This window comes from Trachinotus anak, unplaced genomic scaffold (genome assembly GCF_046630095.1).
Source record: "Trachinotus anak isolate AG129_WGS33_773 ecotype Australia unplaced genomic scaffold, CSIRO_AGI_Tana_v1 ptg000003l, whole genome shotgun sequence".
Classification (NCBI taxonomy): Eukaryota; Metazoa; Chordata; class Actinopteri; order Carangiformes; family Carangidae; genus Trachinotus; species Trachinotus anak.
The window spans coordinates 12,646,818-12,669,637 of NW_027273854.1; the positions used below are offsets into that span (position 1 = coordinate 12,646,818).

The 22,820-nt window shown below is 42.7% G+C and overlaps 3 protein-coding genes across 9 annotated transcripts in view; 1 reads left to right on the forward strand and 2 right to left on the reverse strand.

Annotated features, from left to right (window-relative positions):
- The window catches only part of rps2 (ribosomal protein S2), a 338,696-nt gene that overhangs the window by 57,679 nt on the left and 258,197 nt on the right, over positions 1 to 22,820 (reverse strand). The gene's annotated exons all lie outside the window — the stretch shown is intronic.
- Positions 290 to 17,544, forward strand: srebf1 (sterol regulatory element binding transcription factor 1). Of its 3 annotated transcripts, none has more exons than XR_011689679.1 (20): positions 290 to 656; positions 3,936 to 4,526; positions 7,054 to 7,229; positions 7,437 to 7,577; positions 7,957 to 8,175; positions 8,329 to 8,443; positions 8,672 to 8,829; positions 9,212 to 9,428; positions 9,558 to 9,742; positions 9,891 to 10,152; positions 10,451 to 10,617; positions 10,876 to 11,044; positions 11,171 to 11,279; positions 11,399 to 11,508; positions 12,497 to 12,629; positions 12,785 to 12,950; positions 13,955 to 14,170; positions 14,891 to 15,002; positions 15,656 to 16,329; positions 16,362 to 17,544. XR_011689679.1 is itself a non-coding variant. In XM_071473781.1 (19 exons), exons 1-19 carry the CDS (start codon positions 551 to 553, stop codon positions 15,874 to 15,876), a joined length of 3,573 nt encoding a protein of 1,190 aa, XP_071329882.1. In that variant the 5' UTR covers positions 290 to 550; the 3' UTR covers positions 15,877 to 17,544. The 3 variants fall into 3 exon arrangements, 1 of the variants encoding a protein (XP_071329882.1); XR_011689680.1 differs by having other exon boundaries at positions 15,656 to 16,301; XM_071473781.1 differs by having other exon boundaries at positions 15,656 to 17,544.
- LOC139618120 (retinoic acid-induced protein 1) overlaps positions 18,110 to 22,820 on the reverse strand; it is a 54,962-nt gene continuing 50,251 nt past the window's right edge. The window contains exons 4-5 of one of the 2 annotated variants that reach the window (XM_071473780.1): positions 22,579 to 22,628; positions 18,110 to 19,857 (exon numbers count right to left, since the gene is read on the reverse strand). In XM_071473780.1, the coding sequence (XP_071329881.1) occupies positions 19,849 to 19,857; positions 22,579 to 22,628 (59 nt within the window). In that variant the 3' untranslated portion in view covers positions 18,110 to 19,848. Of the gene's footprint in view, positions 19,858 to 22,566; positions 22,629 to 22,820 lie in introns of those variants that run through there. The other variant, XM_071473779.1, reaches the window with a different exon arrangement.

Genomic DNA, 22,820 nt, shown 5'->3' on the forward strand with positions numbered 1-22,820 from the left:
GTCAGTAGATAGATACATTTTATGGTACTTTTCAGTTGGCTCCATTTAGGCAGCCTAGATCTATTAAATCAGTTTGTCTTCCACATTAATTACCATGTCTCTTTGTAAATCGTCATACAAAATTATGGTCATACGCTCTACATGCTGTGAGCTCCTCGGTCAGACAATCAAAACAACCCCGAGAAACAGGGACGTGGGAAATCCATTTCAAAGGCGGTGATTGGCTGACGCGCCTGTCAATCATCGTCAGTTGGGTGGGTCCGTGCGGCAGCCGTCGCCGTAAGCACGTTAGTGATTACTGAATGAGCCTCAGTGTTTGGCTTGGTTTGACAAGTTTCCCTGTGCGATCATGGCGGTAGGAGAGAGTAGCTAGTTGACACATCGGTAGAAAGTTGCAGCTCTCTCTGCGCTTGTTTCCGGTACACTTGGCACCTGGCGCTTTGGCCAATGTAGGGACGTGAGAAGGGTCCGATTTTTTTTTTTCCCCCCCTTCCGAGCGATTCGACAGCCAGTCAAAGACTACAAAGGAAAGACGGACACAGGAGTAAAGATGAACAGCCTGTCCTTTGACGATCCCTCGTTGGATAATCTGGATCCAACACTGTCGCTGAATGACCCCAGCGATATTGACACGGCCCTGTTGAGCGACATTGATGGTAAGAAAAATACAGTGGTGGCTGTTAGCTAACCCAGTCACGTTTAACGTTTGCTAAACTTGCTTGTTAATGCCCGTGTGTTTCACTTGTCACTTTTACTTGTCTCCTGTGCTCTACATCTAATGTTCACCTGATGTGCACTCACGAATGGCACTAGCAGTGACCAACTCACAGGTTTTTAGCTCACAGCGTACCTCCCATCAGCCATCATTAGCTAGACTAGCTTACAGTGAGCGTTTAGCTAGCTAGTAGACTATACCTCTGAGGTTTGTGGAGGTTTCATGGGACGTTCACAGTGTTGTTTCTTTCACGATCAGACCTCGCTGCCATAATCTGATTTTTACAGTAAGACTAACCGGTTATTAGGGTGAGTTTAATAGGCTAATAAGTGAAGCTAACGTGCTACTAAATGGTGGTGAGTGCGCCCCGCCCCCAGCTCGCTCCTCAGACAGGGGTTACTGTCGTTCATTCCTCTTTGCTGGGTTCACCCTGCCTCAGGTGACCGAGCACCCAAACCTTATTTATTATTTTTTGTCAAAAATAATAGATCTGATAATATATTGTTCTAACAATGTGCTCTGTTGACACCATTCGTCCCCATTTTTTTTTTAAACTGTTTTTCTTGTAAACGCTTTACAGCTTTATGGTTGTACTGTTTTGAGTAAGGAAAGAAAGCGTAAAGAAAACCTTAGTTCATTAGACAAATATCAGTAGTGTATATTCCGTTCTCTGGAAATTTTCCTGTAACGGCCAATATTGTTTTAAGCTGATGGCCAACACATAGTCGTGATAAGCTGCACTGCGTAAACAGTAGCAGATAACGCACATCCTGCAGCCGTTTTCGCCACCTTCCCACATTTGACCGACAGTAACCCCCAGTGATGCTGCTCGATGGTAACCTCATGCGAAGCTGCAGACAGCGCTCCCTCTCTTTCCTGTCTTGGGCTGATCGGCATAGCAAGTCTCTGAGACGCGCTCTGATTGGTCAAGAGCGATCACCTCATACAAAAACACTGGTTTACAAATCCAGGCTGCTGCCTTTCACTGCAGACACAACATACACTCAGTGTCAGGGTTTTTTTTTTTTTTTTGCAATATACTCATGATGAGATTTGCCAGGTGAAAATGAGAGAGTGACTTTTTTTTTTTTTCATTCAATCTGTAATCTTTCCAGATCAGTATACTGTACAGTGGCCTGAATAAACCAAGGAGCACATTGCTGCCACATTTATTTTGAGTCTTGTATTTCTCATATTAATTTCATATTAAACCACAGAAGTTAGTGTGAAAACAAACAAAAACATTTTTTGGGATATTTTAGATCATCCTAATGTGAATTCATGAGTCTAGAGTTGCATAATCGTAATCAAGTTACTTTAATATTTCTACCACAGTTGACTTGTCATCCTCTGTAGTTCTTTTGCCCACTGCTGCGGAAGTCATATAAATAGCCCCACTGCACACGGGCTGACATTAAAAGAACAATGTCCAGTATACAGTATGTGTACCTGTGATATAGTGTGTTTTCCATAACAGTTTGTCTTGTATGCAAGGCTTCATTGTGTTTGTACTGTGTGATATGGTTTAGCAGTTTATCCATTCAGATAAAGTTTTGGCTGTTGCTGAATCCAGTTTTTGAGTGTGGAAAAAAATAAACACACAAACTTCTATTATTTTCTGTTTTAAATTGCCACAAACATTCATGCTATAAACTATTTGGTGACTCTGTTTTGGGAAAAATGCAAAATAAAGAACAATGTATGGGTCATTGACAAATAAAGCTTTTAAAAATGTTTTTTTTTTTAAGTCTTTTTAAAATGGATATTATGCATATTTTTGAGATTAGAATAATGTGTTTCAACAAGCCTTATTTGTGTTACAACATTTCAAAGTTTTAAATTCATTTTTTGACTGTATTTTTAACTTCACCACCTGAAAAATGTCAGGTGGCGCCTCCAAATTTATATACTTTCCTTCTATTTATTCTAAGTGAAACTTTTGGCAAGTATACCTGAGTGTGTCTATAGTGGCTAACACATTGTTACTTTGTGGTTGAGTTTTTTGTTAACTATAATTTAAGATTCTTGCATTTCAGTGGCCAGGTATTTAATATTTTTAATATCCAATTTTACATTTTAAAACTTGTATATAAATATACAAATGAATATATTTAATACAATAGCTATATACCTCGTAGTCTTCAACCATTTATTCACTTTAACCTATCATTTATTGGTTTAAATAAATATTTTACCTGGTCGCACCACCTGATGATTCAGTTGTGTCACCTGACTTTTGCAGCTAATTTCAGATTAAATAGGCTTCTACTTAGACACCTGTTTAACCTTTAGCCTTTGCTAGCAAGTTCATACATATAGTTTTTTAATAAAATTAAGACTTTTATAATAAAATAACATTTTCCTAGTTTTACCTTGGTTGTACCACCTGACATGAAAAGTGTACCAGCCCAACTATGAGTTGAAAGTAGCTATTTTTATCAATATTTGAGAGAGCTCTACAAACCTTTTCACTCATCAATAAAAATCACTTGGGGTCCTCTGGCTGATGCAATATCCTGTTTGATGTTGTAACTATTCACTTTAGAATAAAAGATGCATGTATACAGTTGCACCACCCTGACATTTGACAATACACAAATTCCCGGACAAAAGTTTTTGAATTATCTTAACACCTTTAAAACTATTAATATTTGTGAATTTAGTTTATTTGAAAGGTCTCAAACATGAAATCATGCCACAGTATCTATTTTGAATGTATTATTATTGATATATCATATTTAATACTTTTCTCAGGCTGTTCATTAACTCGGACGGTTGCGCCACCTGACATTTTGGTGGTTTGAGATGCCAAAATATAAAATATATACATTATTATAATATGCTGAAAACATGGTCAAACTACAGCAGTTTTATAGAATAAAATGATGCATGCCATGAATTAATTAAAATTATTTTAAAGGAAAGTAATACACTCGGACACGAAAACATGCACGTCATGTCAATGACCCGTATACACTATCTGTTTTACCCATGCAAATCCAAAACAATTTTTGAATTATTTTTTATTTAAGTTTGACATCCAAACATCAGCAATTGGGGGCAAAATGGTGCACACTTATCCTAGGCTGCATGCTGTGTGTGTGTGTTTGTGCGTGCCTGCGTGTGTGCGTGCTAGATCTAATTATCCTGGCAAAATCTTATGCATTTTTCTACTTAGTCAATAACAGTGATTTTGGTTCTGATTTCTCTTCCCCATCAGATATGCTACAGCTCATCAACAACCAGGACATGGAGTTTGGAGGACTCTTTGATAACCCTCCATACACAGGGCCCCCACCCACCCAAGAGCTTCCTGGTTTGACCCAGTCCAACTCTTCAGCTGCCCCTCCAACCACCACTACCACACCTCCATCTTCATCATCCTCTTCTATCCTAAGCAGTAGCCCCCACCTGGACGCCCTCTTGGGTCCTCCCATCACCCGTAGCTCATCCACCCCAGACAAGGCCTTCCAGCCTCTGACTTTCCAGCAGTCCCCCCTGGCCCAGGTACCCAACTCCACCCCACGGCAGCAGCAGCAGCCAGCCTCCCCTCAGCAGGCTCAGACCCTCAGACAGCCCCAGGTTGAACAGCCCCAACCCATTCTCAGCCCGTCTGCCCCGGCACAGGCAGCTTCACCTCATGGCTCACCAGGACCAGGACCGAGCCCAGTGTTCAGCTCCACGCCCCAGGCTCTCTTCACCTCGCCCTCACCCCAGACTCCCCTTCAGGCCCAGCCACAGACACCACTTCAGGTCCAGGCTCAGTCCCAACAAGCCCGGACCAACTACGGCAGCCAGAACAGCTACACAGGTAAGGACTGTTGTTTGTGGTGATTCTTGAGTGTATAGTGGCTGGTAAGTTTGTCAGTGAGATAATATAAACATCTATCAAATATCTATATCTTTTAGGGTAAATGATCTAAGTTGAAGGCTTTAACATGTATTGTGATATTTTAACATGGCTTATTGTAGTCTAGAATACAGTTGTCTTCTAACAGACAGCATCCTATTGCCCTTTATCTTAATCTTTTCACACATATTTAATGTCTTTTAGTAGCAAGGTTGAACCAGAAAAAGGCTCAAACTGACGACTTTGTTCATTCTGGGTGTTAAATGGTCTTAAATTTGATTCTAGCCGGCAAGGTTTTTCGCTCTCTAAAAGCACTAGATGCCTTGTAGCAGATATTCACAATGTGAAAAACTAGGTGAAAATCACTTTTAAAGAAAGAACACATTAATGCCACATTTTTAGCAAATATGAGCAATAATTGTTGGTTTGAGACCAAACCAAAGTTCATGGATATTGAGGGCAGGGGATAGGGAGAAGAAACCCTGAGGGGCTTAAATGAACAACTGTGTCTTGTTTTTTATGAATACACACAGATACAGTTGAAGTATATCTATTTGTATTTTCTATGAAGATTCGGCATAAACTGCATTTTCATAGGTACGTGTGTAATTTCATTGTGAATATGTAGATTTAGTAATCGCAATCAGGTTGCAGTAACAACATACATATATATATATATATATATATATATATATATATATATATATATATATATATATATATATATATATATATATATATATATATACTGCTTATTAATATATGATGAGCATATGTTTCATTGATTTGTATCAGCTGGTTATTTATCACAGGCAGGTCCCTGCTGTTTAGTAAGAGTTGCATCAGAAATGCTGAAGAAGGCAAAGAGCTGAAATGTGTTTGTTTGCATTTGCTGCTGCGCACATGGTAATTTATACTTAGTTGTGAGTCCCTCTCAACAGTATTTGTACAGAGGTTTTCTTGCATGTGTTGCTGCAGTATTGAATCTTTAGGCTTCTGTGCTCTTTATAATGGCACAGAGCACAAAAACCAACCTCGTAATTCACAGCGTTATGTTCCAGCCCTCCCATCACATACTGACAGAGTAAACAATGCAAGAATGTAGAGCAGTGTGTATTCAAAAAAGATTTTACATATAGAATGTGCTCTGATTTGCTGTGTGATCTAATGTTGTTTAATACTGACTTTTTTTTGAATAATGATTTCATCAAATCTATGGATTCTTTCCATAGTTCATTAGCTTTAAATGGATTGTGACGCCAGGGCCAACATAGTTTAAAGCAGATTTGTGTTTCCATGCGTGTCTGGCTTTGAAAATCTCTCACAAATTAAACTCCCGTGCCTGGTAAGGTGGCTCCTTGTGTGCATTATATTTTCCAAGCAAGGACACTAGGTTATTCAACCTCAGTTGATCTCATGTCCAAGTCCTAATCTAATAGACTTTGCTCAGCAGTGTGAGAGACGGTGAGCTAAATGAAAATGCTTTGTCTGGGCAACACCCATTGCACATGTGCATGGCAATATGTGTATACAGTAGGCCTATGTCGTGTATTATATGTTCATATCTGTGTTACCTACCGTACCTGAATGCTGCCGTTTGTTTTAGTGGAAGAAAAGCAGTGAATGCTTCTGAATTTTCTTCGAAGCAATACATTTTTATTACTCATTGAGGAATTCCCTGACCCTGGTACAGAGAGCCGATTGTAATCACTTGCCCAGTTGGAGCTGATAAGAAATATGATATGACTCACGCAAATGTTGCTTTGACTTATTTCTACTGAGATCGGAGTTCACCTGTTGGCCTACAAACCCACAGACAATGGCTCACTCAGTGTGAGTTGTAACAGTAACCAATAATTTAAATTTAAACCAATAGAAGTATCTTATATTTTTTAACATTCATTGGCCAGTGACATGTTTTTTTTTTAATTGTAGTACCAAATCAGGCTTGGTACAAATGCTGGTGCACAAAATAGAAGATAACAAAAATGTTCCACAAACCTCCACATCAGCACATAAAAAGAATATTAGACCTGTTGCTTTTCAAAGCTGATATCACTGATGCCATATACTTGTGTATATAGTGTATTGGTTGGTCTATAATTTTTTTTTTCTTTTTGTATAATTTTCAACTACAAAATTACAGTAGAGGTTTGTTGTTTGGGTGCTGGATTGTGATGTGGCTCAAATTTCTGAAAAGTTCAACTTATTAATAAGAAATCAAAGCCAGTTTTAAAGGATACAGGGATATTTTTTGTCTACAAGAAAGAACTGCCATTCTAACTCATTGCAACGATTAGGTGAAAACAATATAGCAATGACTTCATGCATAGTAGAATTTTCTGTTTAACTTGCTTGTTGAATATCTGAAATTTTATTGTGCAGTTGCAAAAAAAAGTGCATTATGACAGGGATTGTTGGTTTAGATAGTTCGTTCATGCTTTACTGAAGGCTGGAAAAAAATCTCTGTTGCATAACTGTTTTCCAGCTGGCAGCCCCGGAAGTGTGAGCCAACCTGCCACCACTTTGTCATCCCCACCTCCAAGTGTTCAGCCAGTGGCCATCCAGACTCAGCTCCAAGCGCTGACCACGACCTCCTCTCTGCTCGCCACGTCAGCAAGCCCGCCCGCTCAAACCATCGCACCCCACGTACAGCAAGTACCTGTAAGTGTGTGTGTGTGTGTGTGTGTGTGTGTGTGTGTGTGTGTGTGTGTGTGTGTGTGTGTGTGTGTGTGTGTGTGTGTGTGAGAGGCTTGCATGTGAGTGAGCTTGAATGGAGTGGCACAAACAGAATGTATGCAGCCTAGTCCTTGTTTGTGTATTATGGAATGAAAAAGCTGAGCTGTGTATGTGCTTCTGTGTGTTTCTCAGGTGTTGCTGCAGCCTCAGTTCATCAAGGCTGAGTCTCTGCTGCTGACTACTCTGAAGCATGACCCCTGCATCGTAACTACTGTGGCCTCTCCCACATCCCTGGCCACCACCACCACCCCAGTACAGAGCACTTCACTGCAGGTACTCCCCTTGTGTGCAACTTAAACTCAGTGCTAAGATCATACAGTGCACTTGTTGAAGGCATTGCCGCTGACTGTCACTTATTTCCATATTAAACTTAAATGGCTTTAAATGTAAGATTGAAGTTGTTTTTTTTTTTTCCCCTTTTTACATCAGTGCCATTATAAACAATTTGTAGTAGGGAGTGCCAAGATCTCAGCTATGATGATCAAATACTCTGGTGACTGTAGATTAACTTGTAAGTGAGAATTACCAGGAGAATGTTAAAAAAATAAGCCACTGATGAATTAAAGAAACAAAGTGTTCAGATGTTGTTAAATAATTCTTAATCTTAATTGCCATAGTATGTCAAGAATGTGATTACTGTTCGCCTCTCCAGGCTTTTATGGGCGGGGGCACCATCCTGACCACGGTGCCAGTCATGGTGGACGCTGAGAAGCTGCCAATCAACCGCATCGCCATCAGCGGTAAGCCGGTCGGCCAGCCCCACAAGGGGGAGAAGCGTACTGCTCACAACGCCATCGAGAAGCGCTACCGCTCCTCCATCAATGACAAAATCGTGGAGCTCAAAGACCTGGTGGCTGGCACTGAGGCCAAGGTAAGAAAGAGATGATTTAAACAAAAGCACATATTTATAATCACATCTAAATTACTGCATGACCCCCTGTGTATTTGTTAATGTATAATGATCTGATTTCCCCCGTATAGCATTGGGGTTCAATCGATGTCATTACTTTTTCTTTTTTCTTAGCTCAACAAGTCTGCAGTGCTGAGAAAAGCCATTGACTACATCCGTTACCTGCAGCAGGCGAACCAGAAACTCAAACAGGAGAACATGGCTCTTAAAATGGCAGCGCAGAAAAACAGTATGTGCTTAATGCCTTTCCTTCTTCTTTCTTCTTTGACAGTTTATTTCAATTCCCTTCAAATAAGTAATTCAGTTGACTTGATAGCTGCAGTTATCCTGAAATGACATATGTGAAAATTATACAGCCTCGAAGTGAGTGGAAGTTAAGGTTGAAGATGTCTTTGCTTTTGTAGCACTGATTGACCCTCTAACTGCTCCCCTTGTGTGTCCTTTGCTCTTTCATCAGAGTCTCTCAAGGACCTGGTTGCCATGGAGGTAGATGGACAATCTGATGTGAAGAACGAGCTGCCTACCCCACCAGCTTCTGACGTGGGCTCCCCGACGTCTTTCTCACACTGTAGCAGTGACTCAGAGCCCGACAGTCCGATGGGGGAGGACACCAAGGTATGCAGCTCTCAGTCAAACTGCTGGACTGCAGTCTTAATAGGTTGATATTCAGTGTTTCATATTAGATGAGAGGTTAGGTCTGTGTTTTATCCCAGCAACCTGCTGAAGTGTCCTGAAGGAGGACATTGATTCACTTCTTGCTCATGTTTTATAAGGTCACTTAATTACCTTAATGCCATAATCTGATGTGCTGAAAGGCTGTTTTGTGCCATAGCATGGTAGCTATAAAGCTATATAGAGTTGACATGAACTGGCTCTGTAAACTATGAAGGAAAAATATAGTTGCTGTCCTTGTCCATACTTTTGTGTCATTGATAATGCTGTGTAAATGAGTCTTTTTTATCTAATTTATTTTCCTGGTTTCTTTTCTATATGTCAGCCGAATGTGGGCGTGTTGGACAGATCGGCAGCAGGCAGCAGCGCTGGCGGCATGTTAGACCGGTCCCGCATGGCGCTGTGTGCCTTCACCTTCCTTTTCCTCTCCCTCAATCCTCTGGCCGCTCTGCTGTGTTCATCTGGCAGCAGCTTAGCTGGAAGTGCTGCAGCCACCACCACCCATCACACAAGCAGGAGCGTTCTGGGTGTGGATATTGCAGGTATGGAGGGATAAATGCTGGGAGGGTACGGCTTGTAGTGCTACTTTCATGTAGTGTTTTCTGAGGTATGACACTTGTTTAACAGTAAAATTTTTACTGTAAAATGACAAAAATGTTTGTCTTCCATAGCGGACTCGTGGGGCTGGATGGACTGGATGTTACCAACTATACTGGTGTGGTTACTGAATGGTATTCTGGTGTCTGGAGTTCTGATCCGTCTGCTGGTGTATGGAGAACCTGTAACCAGACCACACTCTGGATCCTCTGTTTTGTTCTGGAGGCACCGCAAGCAGGCTGACCTGGATCTAGCTAGAGTATGATTTTTGTATTGATATAGATTCGATTTTCATTTCATTCACATATGTCCTCATATGTTTTATTCTCTTAGTCTTTAGCGATCTACTCTGGATCACCTTTTATATGTTCTACCTCGTCATCTCCCGTCTCTTTTACCCCTCCCAGGGGGATTTTGCCCAGGCCAGTCAGAACCTGTGGACCTGTCTAAAGGCTCTCGGTCGTCCCTTACCCACCTCCCAGTTGGACCTGGCCTGCGCTGCTTTGTGGTCACTGCTAAGATTCTGCCTCCAGCGCCTCTGGGTGGGCCGCTGGCTGGCTGCCAGAGCTGGAGGGCTGCGATCTGACCGCCCCCTGCAGGAGGATGCATGCAAAAGCAGCCGCGACGCTGCCCTAGTGTACCACCGTCTGCACCAGCTTCATATGACAGGTCAGTGGGAAAGACCCTGTCTGTAAATGAAATCAGTGTGGTAGGCTGAGCACAGTATGTTGGCATATTGTAGTCTCAGGTGATTAAAGAGTGACTTGCCCCCCCCCTTTTTTTTTTTTTTTGATGTAGGGGTCAGCTTACCTTGATACAGTGCAAATAAAAGGTTTTAGACTAAGGTTGCAAAATCATTTGGCTTTCGTTATTATAACCAAACCACTTAAGCTTTTTCGTGATTGCTGCATCACTGTTCTCTAAATTTGAAAAATAATTAATAATAATCTTCTGTCTGTGCATACAGGTAAATTGAATGGTAGTCACCTGTCAGCAGTGCACATGGCTTTAAGTGCAGTGAACCTGGCAGAGTGTTCTGGCTCCTGTCTGCCTGTGGCCACTCTGGCTGAGGTCTACGTCTCTGCAGCTCTACGGGTCAAAGCCAGCCTGCCAAGGATCCTGCATTTCACCTCGGTAAGTCCCCGCAGTTTTTTACCAGCCTCAAGCAGCAACCAGCTTTGAGTTGACATTTTCGTTCATTTGTCTTCCATGTTTAATTAACTTGAACTAATTCGTTAATGACCCTGGGACTTGAAATAAACCGAACTACACTGAGCCAAATCATCATTAGCGAACTGTAAGCTGTGTAATTCTGTCCACGTTCCACTTACATAAGAAAGTGAGAGCGCAGACATTAACCGAGCACTTTGTTCTTTTGTTTCATTCTGACAGCGTGTGTTCCTGAGCAGTGCCCGGCAGGCATGCCTGTCGTCCAGTGGCAGTGTGCCTCCAGCCATGCAGTGGCTCTGTCACCCACTAGGTCACCGCTTCTTTGTGGATGGGGACTGGGCTATTCGCAGCACTCCTAAAGAAAGCATCTATAGCCAGGCTGGCAATACTGGTCAGTGTATGCAGAACTGACACACTCACGGTGTAACTGTATTGCAGAAATGCCTAAGTGACTCTGTTACATCCTCTGGAAATGTGTGTATTTCTCATGTTTAATGATTTGCTGGTACTCTTACAGTGGATCCTCTGGCCCAGGTGACCCAGGCATTCAGAGAGCACCTGTTGGAGAAGGCGTTGTACTGTGTGGCCCAGCCTCATGGAGAGAAAAGTCCTAGCCAGGGCGAGGGGTGAGAAAACAAAACGCACCTCCAAACAGCAGTTTTTGATAACTGCTGAAATCATACAAGAATGTTATTGTATGTTGATATGGCAGAAAAATAAAGAGTCAGTGTGTGTTCCTCCTCAGGGAGTATGCCGATGCTCTGGAGTACCTCCAGCTGTTGATCAGCGCATCAGATGCGGCTGGTGCCACGTCCCAGTCCTTTGCAATCGGCTCCAACATGGCTACTGTGACTGGTAGGTCACCATGGCAACTGTCCTTTCTGTTAATAACACATTTGTCTGTTTTCTGTATGAGAAGATAAAAACCCACTGCTGTAAGGACATATTATCTTGGATATTATAGGAGACTTAAAGTGTAATTTTTTTGGGATAATTTAGTGTCAGCAGTTTTTGAATCCCTGCTTCTAAAACCTTGGCAACCGAATACTCACTGACTGAAACTGCTTCTGTTGCCTGAGTACATCAACACATTCAAATGTAGATATTCACTCCTTACTTTATTACTACTTATCTTCATCAGGGAGTATTACATTTGCTCCTCCTGCCTCTTTTCTTCACCTGCCCCGACTGTTCGATTACCTTAATGTGCTTGCAAAATAAGAAGCCGTGAGATAAAGTTCATTTTTACACCACTGAGATTGAGTAGCTCGATTTCCACCGGGCTGACTCCCACCCTCCCACCACTTGCTTTTGTCCTCACTGATCACTGATCTGAGTGAAAGGGGGCTAGGTGAAAGGGAGGCATCCGCTAGATTGCTTCATCTATCTTCAGTGCTGTCAAATTGGTGATCACCTTGAGAGGAGGGAGGGAAGGGAGGCTGTGCAGGGATTTTAATAGGAGACTTCTTGGCAGAGCCTCAGGTTGCTCACACAGTGTTAGGTGTGTGTGTGTGTGTGTGTGTGTGTGTGTGTGTGTGTGTGTGTGTGTTTTTGTTGCCTGATGTTAAATGGAGTAGTTTTTCCCTCATGAGGGAGTCGTCAAAATGGCTGCTTTCTCTCAGCATGTTGTGACTATGCCAGAGGGGAGAAACAGATTGATTCAGAGGTCAAAATACAGACAGCAGCTGTATGTGTGTGTGTGTGTGTGTGTGTGTGTGTGTGTGTGTGTGTGCACACTCTCATGCATGTTAAATGTGAGAAGTGGGCAGTGGGGGATTCAAATATTTGCATGTTTGTTTGTCAGCGGGTGTCTCGCCTTTGACTGTTTTGTTCCGACTTTCAGGCTGCGACCCCCACTCCAAGTGGTGGTCCTCCGTTGCCGTGGTGATCATCAACTGGCTCCAAGGAGATGACGCTGCGGCGGAGAGACTGTATCCGACCGTTGAGCACCTGCCCCGCAGTCTGCAGAACGCAGAGTAAGTTGGACTCACGCACACTGGAACCTCTACAGCCAACTGAAGAGTGTGTACCGTAACCCACGTCTGCTAATGCCAAGGAGAGGACAGACACACGTACACACTTCCACTACTCAAACCTGTGTCCTCTGTCTCTTGTCCCCTTGCTCTGTCAGGAGTCTTCTGCCCAAGGCATGTCTGAACACATTCAGGGCAGTGCGGGCTCTGCTGTCCAAGCCAGAAAACTGCCAGCTGAGTCTGAGCTACAGCGACAAGGCCAGCGCCCTGCTCCGAGACAGCCTTAACCTAGGACCGCACTGCCACAGCTCCAGTTTAGACAAGGTATACATGCGTTCTCACACACACACACACACACACACACACACACACAGGCACGAGCACTTGCAGATTTGACCACATAAAAGTCATGTTGATGTTTATTATTCCTATAAGGAGAAACTTTGTGAAGGCGACAGCATCCACATTAAAAATCTAAAAAAAAAAAAAAACACACAAACACGCACACAGTGACAGAGTGCCCACACATGTGCATGTATAAAATTGTAAACACAGGAAATTGCCCACACATAATCACTCGAGTATAAACACACTCTTTTCACAATACAATGCCACACGCACACAGACAGTGAGTCCCCCACAGCAGCTCCGGCTCTGTGATACCGCTGCGTCCTACCCTCTGGCGGTCAGCAGATGGTGATGCTGGTGGATAGGTAGCTCACAGTGTGTGTGTCCACGGCCAGAGCTGTAGTGCATTGTAGTTGCATTGCATGTGTGTCTCAGCGGAGTGCAATGTACCTGCAGTGCAACACAGAGCTGGGCCACTAACAGCAGAACACACACTCGGTGAGCAACGAAAATGTCCTTCACCCTTGAGTAGAGCTCTCTTGTATTTTGTTTTGGGTTATGTCTCTGTGTATTATTTGTCTGCTATCATTTCAAACATGCACTGCTCGTTGATATTAATACAAATCATGATTTGTAATCTTATTGTTTGATGTGGTTTTACTTAGCATTTTTGTATTTTTTAATATCATAGACAATAAATAGAATATTCAGCAGCTCATATTTCCATATCAAACACAGATAATGGTTACAGTAGAAACACATTTTCTTCCTTATCAAGTTGCTCTGTTTTAAGTCTAAAACAGAGACACATGGTATCTTTTGGACCACCACACCAAGAACTTTTGGCACAAATGTCTCATATTTCAGTCTCCAGATGATTCGTCTGTGTGGTTCCGGCCTTTTACAGCTGCAGTGGTGTTACTGATGTCTTCCTGTGGCAGTAAAACGTCTCAGTCCTAATCATGCTCATTTCCCTCTAGGTCATCCAGTTGCTCTTATGTGACCTGCTCTTGGTGATGAGGACCAATGTATGGCGCCTGCAGCAACAAGGGGCCGGTCCTGTGGGGTCAGGTTTGGCGGGTACCAGCAGCCCCGCAGGGGTCCACCAGGCCTCCCCACCGGAGCTCCAAGGCTTTCAGCAAGATCTCAGCTCTCTACGCAAGCTGGCACATAGCTTCAGACCTGCAATGCGAAGAGTATGTATGAGAGTGTTCGTCACTGCATTGTAGATTTACATCACAGTGGTTCTGCTCATGACTTTTGTGAAACGTACTGAGAGCATGTAGTAGTTGTTGTCATGCTGACATACAGTCAAACTTATTTCCTCTCCCTCTAACACAAATGAACAGCACGAACACGCATTGAGTGACACACACTTAGGGAATTATTAAAACAATACAAATGCACCAACGCAGCTATGTGTTGGTGCATTTGTATTGTCAGGCACTTAAAAGCATAACCAATTAGAGTGTACCTTGAAATGCTCTTAAACCCACATGTATAAGCCTGACACACACACACACACACACGTACATGCTGCACATACATGGAGTGACAATGGCATGTAGAATTCAAATACAAAGTGCAGCACATTACAAGAAGCACTTAACATATAGACATACAAATGCTTGCTGCGCACATATTTGCAGGCAGTGCATGGTACAATTCTCTGTGGAAATTAACTGGGAGGTGTTGAAACACACACACACACACACAAATGCACACACACACACACACACACACACACACACCCCTGAGGCAAGTGTTTAGCAGCGTTGTTCACAAGGCTTCAAAGTCTCTCTGAGGTAGAGCTGAACATTCTGTATGAGTCATCATCACTCGCTCTCATTCCTCCTCCTCCTCCTCCTCCTCCGCTGCTTCTCTCATCTCTCGCCCTCCCCTCCATCTCTTTCCAGTTGTTCCTCCATGAAGCAACAGCCAGGCTGATGGCAGGGGCCAGTCCCACCCGCACACATCAGCTCCTGGATCGCTCGCTGCGACGCAGAGCAACGCCTGGAGCCAAGACAGGTGTGTGGGGGCGCTGATCTTTATTTTTCATCCAATCTGCACAAGTAATTCTCTCTTGAGGCAACATCATTTTAATAGTATTTGTTGCTCTTGAGATTTAGAATTTGTGTGTACTATTATATGTTTTTCTACATATAGCAAAACTGTATTTTTGAGAAGGTCTTAATTAGTTTAGTATTTTTTGTGTTCATTTTTCAGTCATTGCATTGCTTATAAAACCTTCTTCTCCCATTACACTGAAGTATCGTTGGAAGTGCGAGTTGCTCATATACAATAATCACAGTTTTACATTTTGCGTTTTTTTACAAAGCTCTAATCAGGTAGCATCAAACTAGATTGCAGAAAAAAAATCCAAAAATGAAAAGCTTACTAATAAACTACAATCATAGCTGCAGCTTTCTTCCCTGCATTGATTTTTAGATTTATTTTTTTGTTTTTAATAAAAGTTGTAGGGAGCTGAGAGACACTGAATGGCTGTAATCAGTGGCTCTAATCAGCCTCTCGTCTATTTTGCCCAATTGTTCACTGCACTAAATCCCGTCAGTAATTAAACAAGATGCTGCTGAAGTCTGATTGGCTGTTGGTGGCTGATGACATCCAAAAGCTCCCTCAAAATAGCACGGTTACAACGTTTGTTGTGTTTTTGTGTGCAGAGGAGTGTGAGACGCGACCAGGCCAGCGGGAGCAGGCGGAGGCTGTGATGCTGGCATGCCGCTACCTTCCTCCCTCCTTTCTGTCGGCTCCCGGCCAAAGGGTGGGCATGCTGGCGGACGCAGCCCGCACCCTGGAGAAGCTGGGAGACAAGAGGACCCTCCACGACTGCCAGCAAATGATCATCAAGCTGGGCAGTGGCACCACCGTCACCAACAGCTAGAGGAGGGGAGGGGGGGGGCGAGCTCAGAGACTTGCATGGACACTGTATATAGAAACATCTCTGACATAGAAAACCACACAGACACGAGAAACATGCTCCCACAGACACACAACCATACAGTCTCTGGCATTTTGGCGTGCAGCTATTGAACAGATTTATTCAACTACACAGATTCATATCAACCTGACAGGATTTTCTTCATGGACTGTCCCTCCCACCACCCCAACCCCACATCAGAAGGCACTTATAGAGTTCAGACTGCAACAGAGTATACTAGAATATAGGAAGCATTTTTCTCTCGTACCGAGCTAAATCCCCCTGCGAGATTGAATTGCAGTGCCCGTGTTTGACCACAGAGAGGAGCCATCACATCCTCCTGGTGGCTGTTGTGTCCATGGCGTGTGTGTGTGTTTGTGTGTGTGTATGTGTGTGTATGTGTGTGTGTGTGTGTGTGTGTGTCTGTGTGTGTGTGTATGTAAGAGAAGGATGAAAGAGATATTTGCTCTGCATTTACTCAGTATAGTCCCACCCCCAGTCTTTTCAATACATAGATGCACTTTCTACAGGCAGGAGTGCTCAGTGGGTTGGAGTGGCGGGCTGCTGTGATTGGCTACAGACTGAGGTGTCTCTTGTGCGTGGGAGGAAAACGACCAAACTCGGGATTGGTCCGACCGTGGGCTTGTGCAGTGGGAGACCACTCCGCAGGTTGTTCAAATATTGTTGAAGTTGATTTGAATCATGTTTCACTGGTGATAATCTGAGGTGAGGTCACCCACTGTGCAAGCTCTGTGTCTTTATCTGCACTAGCCTTATGTGGCTGTTTTCAATGATAAGTAATAATATGGCTTTATGAGGTTATTTTCATAGAGGTCCTTTTTTTTTTGTTTTGCTGTGTATATATTTTAAAATGTATTTATAATCTGTATGAACTTTGATTAAGCAGTATTTTGCATAAACAGAGTGAAAAATTCTGGATTCTGTTTTATTTGGTTGCTTTTGACCAGGTCCAAATAAATAATGTAGATACTGTGCTGTATTGCCATGGTGATGAGTGTCAAAATGGAGACAGTATCAAGTCATCAAGGTGACATTTGGGTCACATCATCTGACTCAGTTGACCTTTTGCACTGTTGCACACGTATGCAACTATGATATCAAAAGAAGTTGGCAGCGTCCGATTCTGGCACGGCCAACCAACAACTCAAACTGTATCATCAACCTTTGGCACTTTTGCAACAAGTTACATAAGTCATGCAGGCAGTTTCAAATTAATTGACTGTTTTTGTTTTTTTCCAAAGAGGGCCTGTAGTGAATCTTTTTCCAGTTTTCTTTTGTAGCTCCAACATAAAGAGCAATACTTGTTTTTTCAGTCATCATAGTTTCACACTGTTTATTAATTTTTAGAGAACTGTAAAAAGTAAAAAAAACAAACAAAAAAACAAAAACCAGCTTTGTCATGTTTTTTTTTTTTTTTCCCAGGACCAGTATGTTTTTATAGTGTGTGTCACTAATGTGAAAGACTGAAAGACTTTGGTTTGAGATGAATGAAATGCAACCATGTCTAAAGGTGGTGTTCATGTGTCATTTAGCTGACATCTTTTCATCTCTTCCTCGTTCTTTTGTTTCATCCTTTTCTGATGTAAATATTAAAACATTTTGTAAAGAAGACTTGTGTTTCTCGTAGTGCTCTCATTTGCAGTGGTATACTGGAGTTTGATACCAGAACATAATAAAACTAGATACTAACCTCAAAATTATGCAAGTAGGTCATGGGCTTACAATGTAAACTGGCGTTTCACTTTTTGGGGAAAAATGATAAATGAATCTGTAATCATATACCAACATTTATGACATCATTTTTGTCAGACTTGATTTCTGTAAGTAAAGACAAAAAACTATTAAGTGTAACAGTTGACCAAAATGTGTTTTCTTAAATTCATATTGTTAAAGTAGGCATTTATTTTTCTAATTGAAATGATAAAATATTCATACATTTCAGATTAAAAGCTTTGGATTGTGACAGTAGAGATGACATTTCCTAGAAATCTTTGGAAAATGTGATTCTTATTACTATTTCCTTGTGCCTGCTTTTAATTGGTGCATACTTGAGTGGCAAATTGTTGGTCCCACTTGTGTACAGCAGCACAATTCAGGCAATATGCTGATTCAAACTGTGTCTCCAGTGTGTGAATGTCAGTGCACATTCAGTAACGACAAAAAGAGCAGGCATTGGTCATAGCAGCATTGAAAGGTGCTGGTATATTTAACATTGGCGTTACAAAAAACATTTCAAACAAAGTGATGCTGTGTCATCGATTCCAAACAAATAGACATGAAAATCAATAAAACGGCATGCTCCAACTTAAGTGACATTCCCAAAAAAGGTCGTCATTTTTTTTTTTTTCATCAATGGATTCTTTTAATAACATTTTATAAGCAATAACATATTCCATTTTATAGAAAATAAACATCTCTAGGAAATACTATACACAATTATATTAGTACATCACATCTTACATTTAAACAGCATCAAATACTTATATACACCATTAAATAATGAGTTTCATAAAAGAGAAAGTTTGGTGTGGCGTTTTTGCACTTTCTTTTATGCTCTAATACTTAAATATGTCTCCTTTTGATATGACAAGTACTTTAACTCACACCCTGTACAGGGCGTTGTTACATAGCATGGCAGCGTGAAAGAGGCTACATTTGAGATACACAAACAGACAGGTGTGTTATGAAATCTGAGTTGAATGTATATCTTTCTGCACGGCTGTGGTAGGTGAAGTAATTATACATCATGGCAATGTTTAACAGTAATACTTCTGAACTGTACATAGATATGAAGTGAGATGACCTGACTCCTGGTTGGACCCTTGGAGCCCTGATCTGCAACCTGTCAAGTGATGATGGCGGTGTGTACTGTACATATTGAATGTGCACACAGTTGAATGGACTCTTAAACAGAGTTTTCTTTGTTTTGTTTTGTTTTTTTTTCTTTTTTTTTCTTTTTTTCATATTTCTGTTTTTAATCTCTGAATAACACAAAGCCTGACATATACCAAGGGTGACGCAATGATGTTGTATAGTCATAATGCACATCAAAATACATCTCCGAAGATAAGAGCATTATATTAAAATACTGCGTCCATTTTTTTTCTTAACTCTTCAATATCAGAATATTTAGAACCTGTAAAGCACATCATCATGTACAGTTTCCTTTTTTGTTTCATTTTGTCTCTTGTTTTAAACACAAACGCACACATTGAGATAGTACATCCAGTGGTTGGCTGCTGCTTTTTTTGATGCATGACATCTTGAATTGGAGATGCACTTCTTCACTCACACAGACACATAGGCACAAACACACTGATGATGTGGCTGTAGAATGACAGTTTTATGATTATCACACTCACACACACACACACACACACACACACACACCCACAGACAAGGTGGCCAGAGGGATGCTCCTGTCCAATCAGTGTCTGCCAGGTGTCTGAATATGATAGTAACCTATCCGAAGGCAGAACACACACACGCACACACACACATTCCTCACTCTGCATTTCAAACAGCCCCCTGTGCACTGGGCCCACAGGCACACAGTCTCTAGAGCGCAGTCTGTCCTCCAGTTAAACAGTGCCGTGGCCTTCTGCCTTCCAGTAAGGGGCTCAGTTGAGAAAACACATTTCCAGGCCGGGTTCAGGGAGCAGCTATTCTCTGTGGAGCTGTTCTCCATGGGTCGTATTGCTCCGAGCTCCACCTCAGCGCAGCCTTTTACCCTCCCCCAGCCCCACTGGCCGATGTGCCTGTCCATCATCAGTCATCACCATGTTTTTTTTAAGTATTGGTGGCTGCTCGGACAGCATTATCCTTTGCCTTGCTGGATAGGTGGATAGGTGATGCTTGCCTGGCTGAGGTGAGGTGGTGGTGGTGATGGTGGTGGAAGTGGTACACTGGAATATCTTACAGGTCCTGTAGAGCAAGGGTAAAGAGACTGACATAAATACAAATCACAAACACACAGAGAGGAAGGAAAGGTATGAGCTGTGCATGACGTTTTCTCTGTGACTGCTGCATTTGCCTTGAACTCACAGTGCCATAGATTACTTGTACATAGCATTTTTTTTTAGTAATTTATCAGCCCTAATGCTCTGTTGGTATATGTTTTAACACAAAATCTGGACTACATATCCATCCAGATATACTGGAGGTGGAGGCACCTCCTGTGCAGGTGCCCCCCTGAGCTCATTCGTACTGTATGTGCTGTCTGTGCGTCTTTGTGTGAGACTGTACGGGAGTGTTTCCATGCAGATCTGCAGACTGCAGACATGAAAGCAAGCAGGCTGCACTGTGCAGGAGTGGGGAGATGGATGCAGCTGGCCAGCGAACCAGCTCCACTGTGAAAGACACAGCAGGAACGCCTACTAATTGCGCTGGTGTGGTGATGGTTGTGGTGGAGCGCTTTCTTTCCCTTTATCCTCCACTGCAGCCCCTCAGTATCTCTCGTTCGCTCTCTGTCTTTTTCTCTGAACTGCCAGTTGCTCATCCTTATGCCCTGGACCCAGACCAGTAGCGTTGCTCTCTGTCTTTTATCTCTCTCTTTCTCTTTCAATCTTTCTATTTCTTTCTTTCTCTCCCTCTTTGAAGTTCCCTTCCCTTGCTCGTTCCCTTTCTGTTTACCTCCCTGGAGTAACTCATTCTTTTACACTTCAGTCTCACTTGTTTTCTCTCTACTTCTCCATCACTGAGTGTCTCTCCCTCTGCTGCCTGTCTCTCTTGTTGCCCCTCTTTTCTCTTCCTATCTGTCGCTTTCACTCTGTCGCTCTCTGATGTAACTGCCCCCATTCGTCTTTTGTTCCCACTCAGCTGCAGCACAAAACTGTCTGTTTTTCTTCTCCCTGCCTCTCCGCCTGTCTCTCTCCCTCTCACTATGTTTATGTGTGTGAGTTTACAGGTAACCTGTTAATGAACCTGTGTGGACGCACTCAGTGTGTGTCCCTCAGCACCAGAGAATCCACAGCTGAAGGCAGCATGTGTTTGCAATTTCATCGATATGTGTGCTCCAGCTCTGAAAACAAGTGAACACAGGCACGGGGAGAGTTTCTGAGGGGGACCCATGGGTGGGGTGGTTGTATGTTTGTGTGTGTATGTGTGTGTGTGTGTACGTGTGCGTCTGCTCTTCCCTTTGATTAGGCTGCTCAGCGTAAATTGGCACAGCACAGACCCACACACACAGACCTTCAGATCCCTCAGCTGATGACAGCTCTGCCTCAGCCTGCTAACAACAATCTCTCTGTCTTGCTCTCCTTTTCTCTCTGTTTCTCACACTCTATTTCTGCTACTTAGACGTGGGAGTTGAGGTGAAGTGAGACGGGGAGAGGGGAAGAGAGGAGATGAGAGAGAACGAGGGAGGAAGGGATGACGACTGAAAATGGAAAAGGGAGCTCACAGGAGATGAGAGGTGAACAGAGTGAGAGACAGAGGGAGCTGGAACAGCAGGGGAGCGCAGGGGCAAAATACGGGGAACAGAGGAAAAAAAGGAGGAGGAAAGAGAAAATAACAAGAGGAAGAAGTAGAGAGTGAGAACGAGAAAAGGGTGGAGAGAGAGCATGTGGGGAGGATAGCAGACAGGGATGGTGGGTGGGGTGTTTTTGATCAGCAGCCAGCTTTTCATCCCTGTCAGTCTGCACAGAGGAGAACAGGAAAGCATGAGGGAGAGAGGGAGGAAGAGAGATGCAGAGAGGGGAGGGAGGAAGGGAGGCTACTACCACTGCTGCCTTAATGCACCGCTGCTCCCTGCTGAATGTCAGCATCTCTCCCGCTCTACTCCCCCCACCCTCCTCTGCATTTGACCTTCCTCTCTGTGCTGCAGTGTAAACATGCCACCACCAGATGGCGTCTATTTTACAGGTAAGCTTACTGTGGTTAGGAATGTTCACATTAAAACTAAAACGGTGGCCTTGTAATTACAGTGGTGCACAGTCATAACAGTGGGTGCTGAGTGACAGTTATACACAAAGCACCATAACTAAGTGTTTGCACGGCAAGTGGCCATTGATATGGGTTTCGCCTGCCAAGGTCATTGAGTACATATTAACAAAAGATTGGTCAATCCAAGATGAGATCCTGGCCTTTATGGGCTAGGGTTGATAGGGTACTTGATGCAAGTGTACAGTGAACACCACCCTGAACCCTTGGGTTTCCTCCTTTGATTCTTTCTGTGTTTTACAAGAGCTGACAATAGTGTTTTCTGTTCTGCACTCTATCATCTATCCAGCCATGGCGCTGCTGCTTGTGACAGCAATGTGTGAATTCAATTTTTTCTGTTCTGGGAAGGATGAAGAGTGGAGGGGAGTGGGGGAAAGAAATAAATACGATACTATGAGGGGATGAGGTGAAGGGAGGGAAAAAAACATAAATGCACCATGGTTCTGGAAGCAGAGAAGCTATTAGGGTTTTAACAGGAACAAAAACATATCGAGACATACTGTACATAAACATATATATGAAACACTATTATCTAAGAGGTCACCCTGGGAGATGCTAAGATATTCTAAAAAAAAACCTCCCTTCTTTCTTGTATGCATGACTCACTGTTAAAGCTTTGTTAGAAGAAATCAATAAAAGTCAGCATAAAAAGATGGATAAAAATGGAACATATGAAGCACTGTTTTGAAGTTTTTATTTTCTTACCTCATGTTTAGGACATTTGATGGAGAAGTCATCCTCATGGAATGTGCAGCCTAGGTAAAGTGAGAGAAAGTAATAAAAAAGGAGAGAATAAGCTTAAATATTGCAGATAGACAATAACAACAAATGAAACACATAGAATGAGGTGGATACACGCAAGAACCCCTACAGCTCCCATGAAAAACCCAGATAAATGACAAAGAGGTTGGATTAAAATGAAAATTGAGCAAGATAGAGGTAGAGAG

Bases quoted from the DNA above. Each gene is read 5' to 3' on its own strand.
- srebf1 (XM_071473781.1), top strand. From the start codon at position 551: ATGAACAGCCTGTCCTTTGACGATCCCTCGTTGGATAATCTGGATCCA. The intron at 8,176-8,328 runs GTAAGAAAGAGA...CTTTTTTCTTAG, and splicing joins TGGCTGGCACTGAGGCCAAG to CTCAACAAGTCTGCAGTGCT. The intron at 15,003-15,655 runs GTGTGTGGGGGC...TTTTGTGTGCAG, and splicing joins AACGCCTGGAGCCAAGACAG to AGGAGTGTGAGACGCGACCA.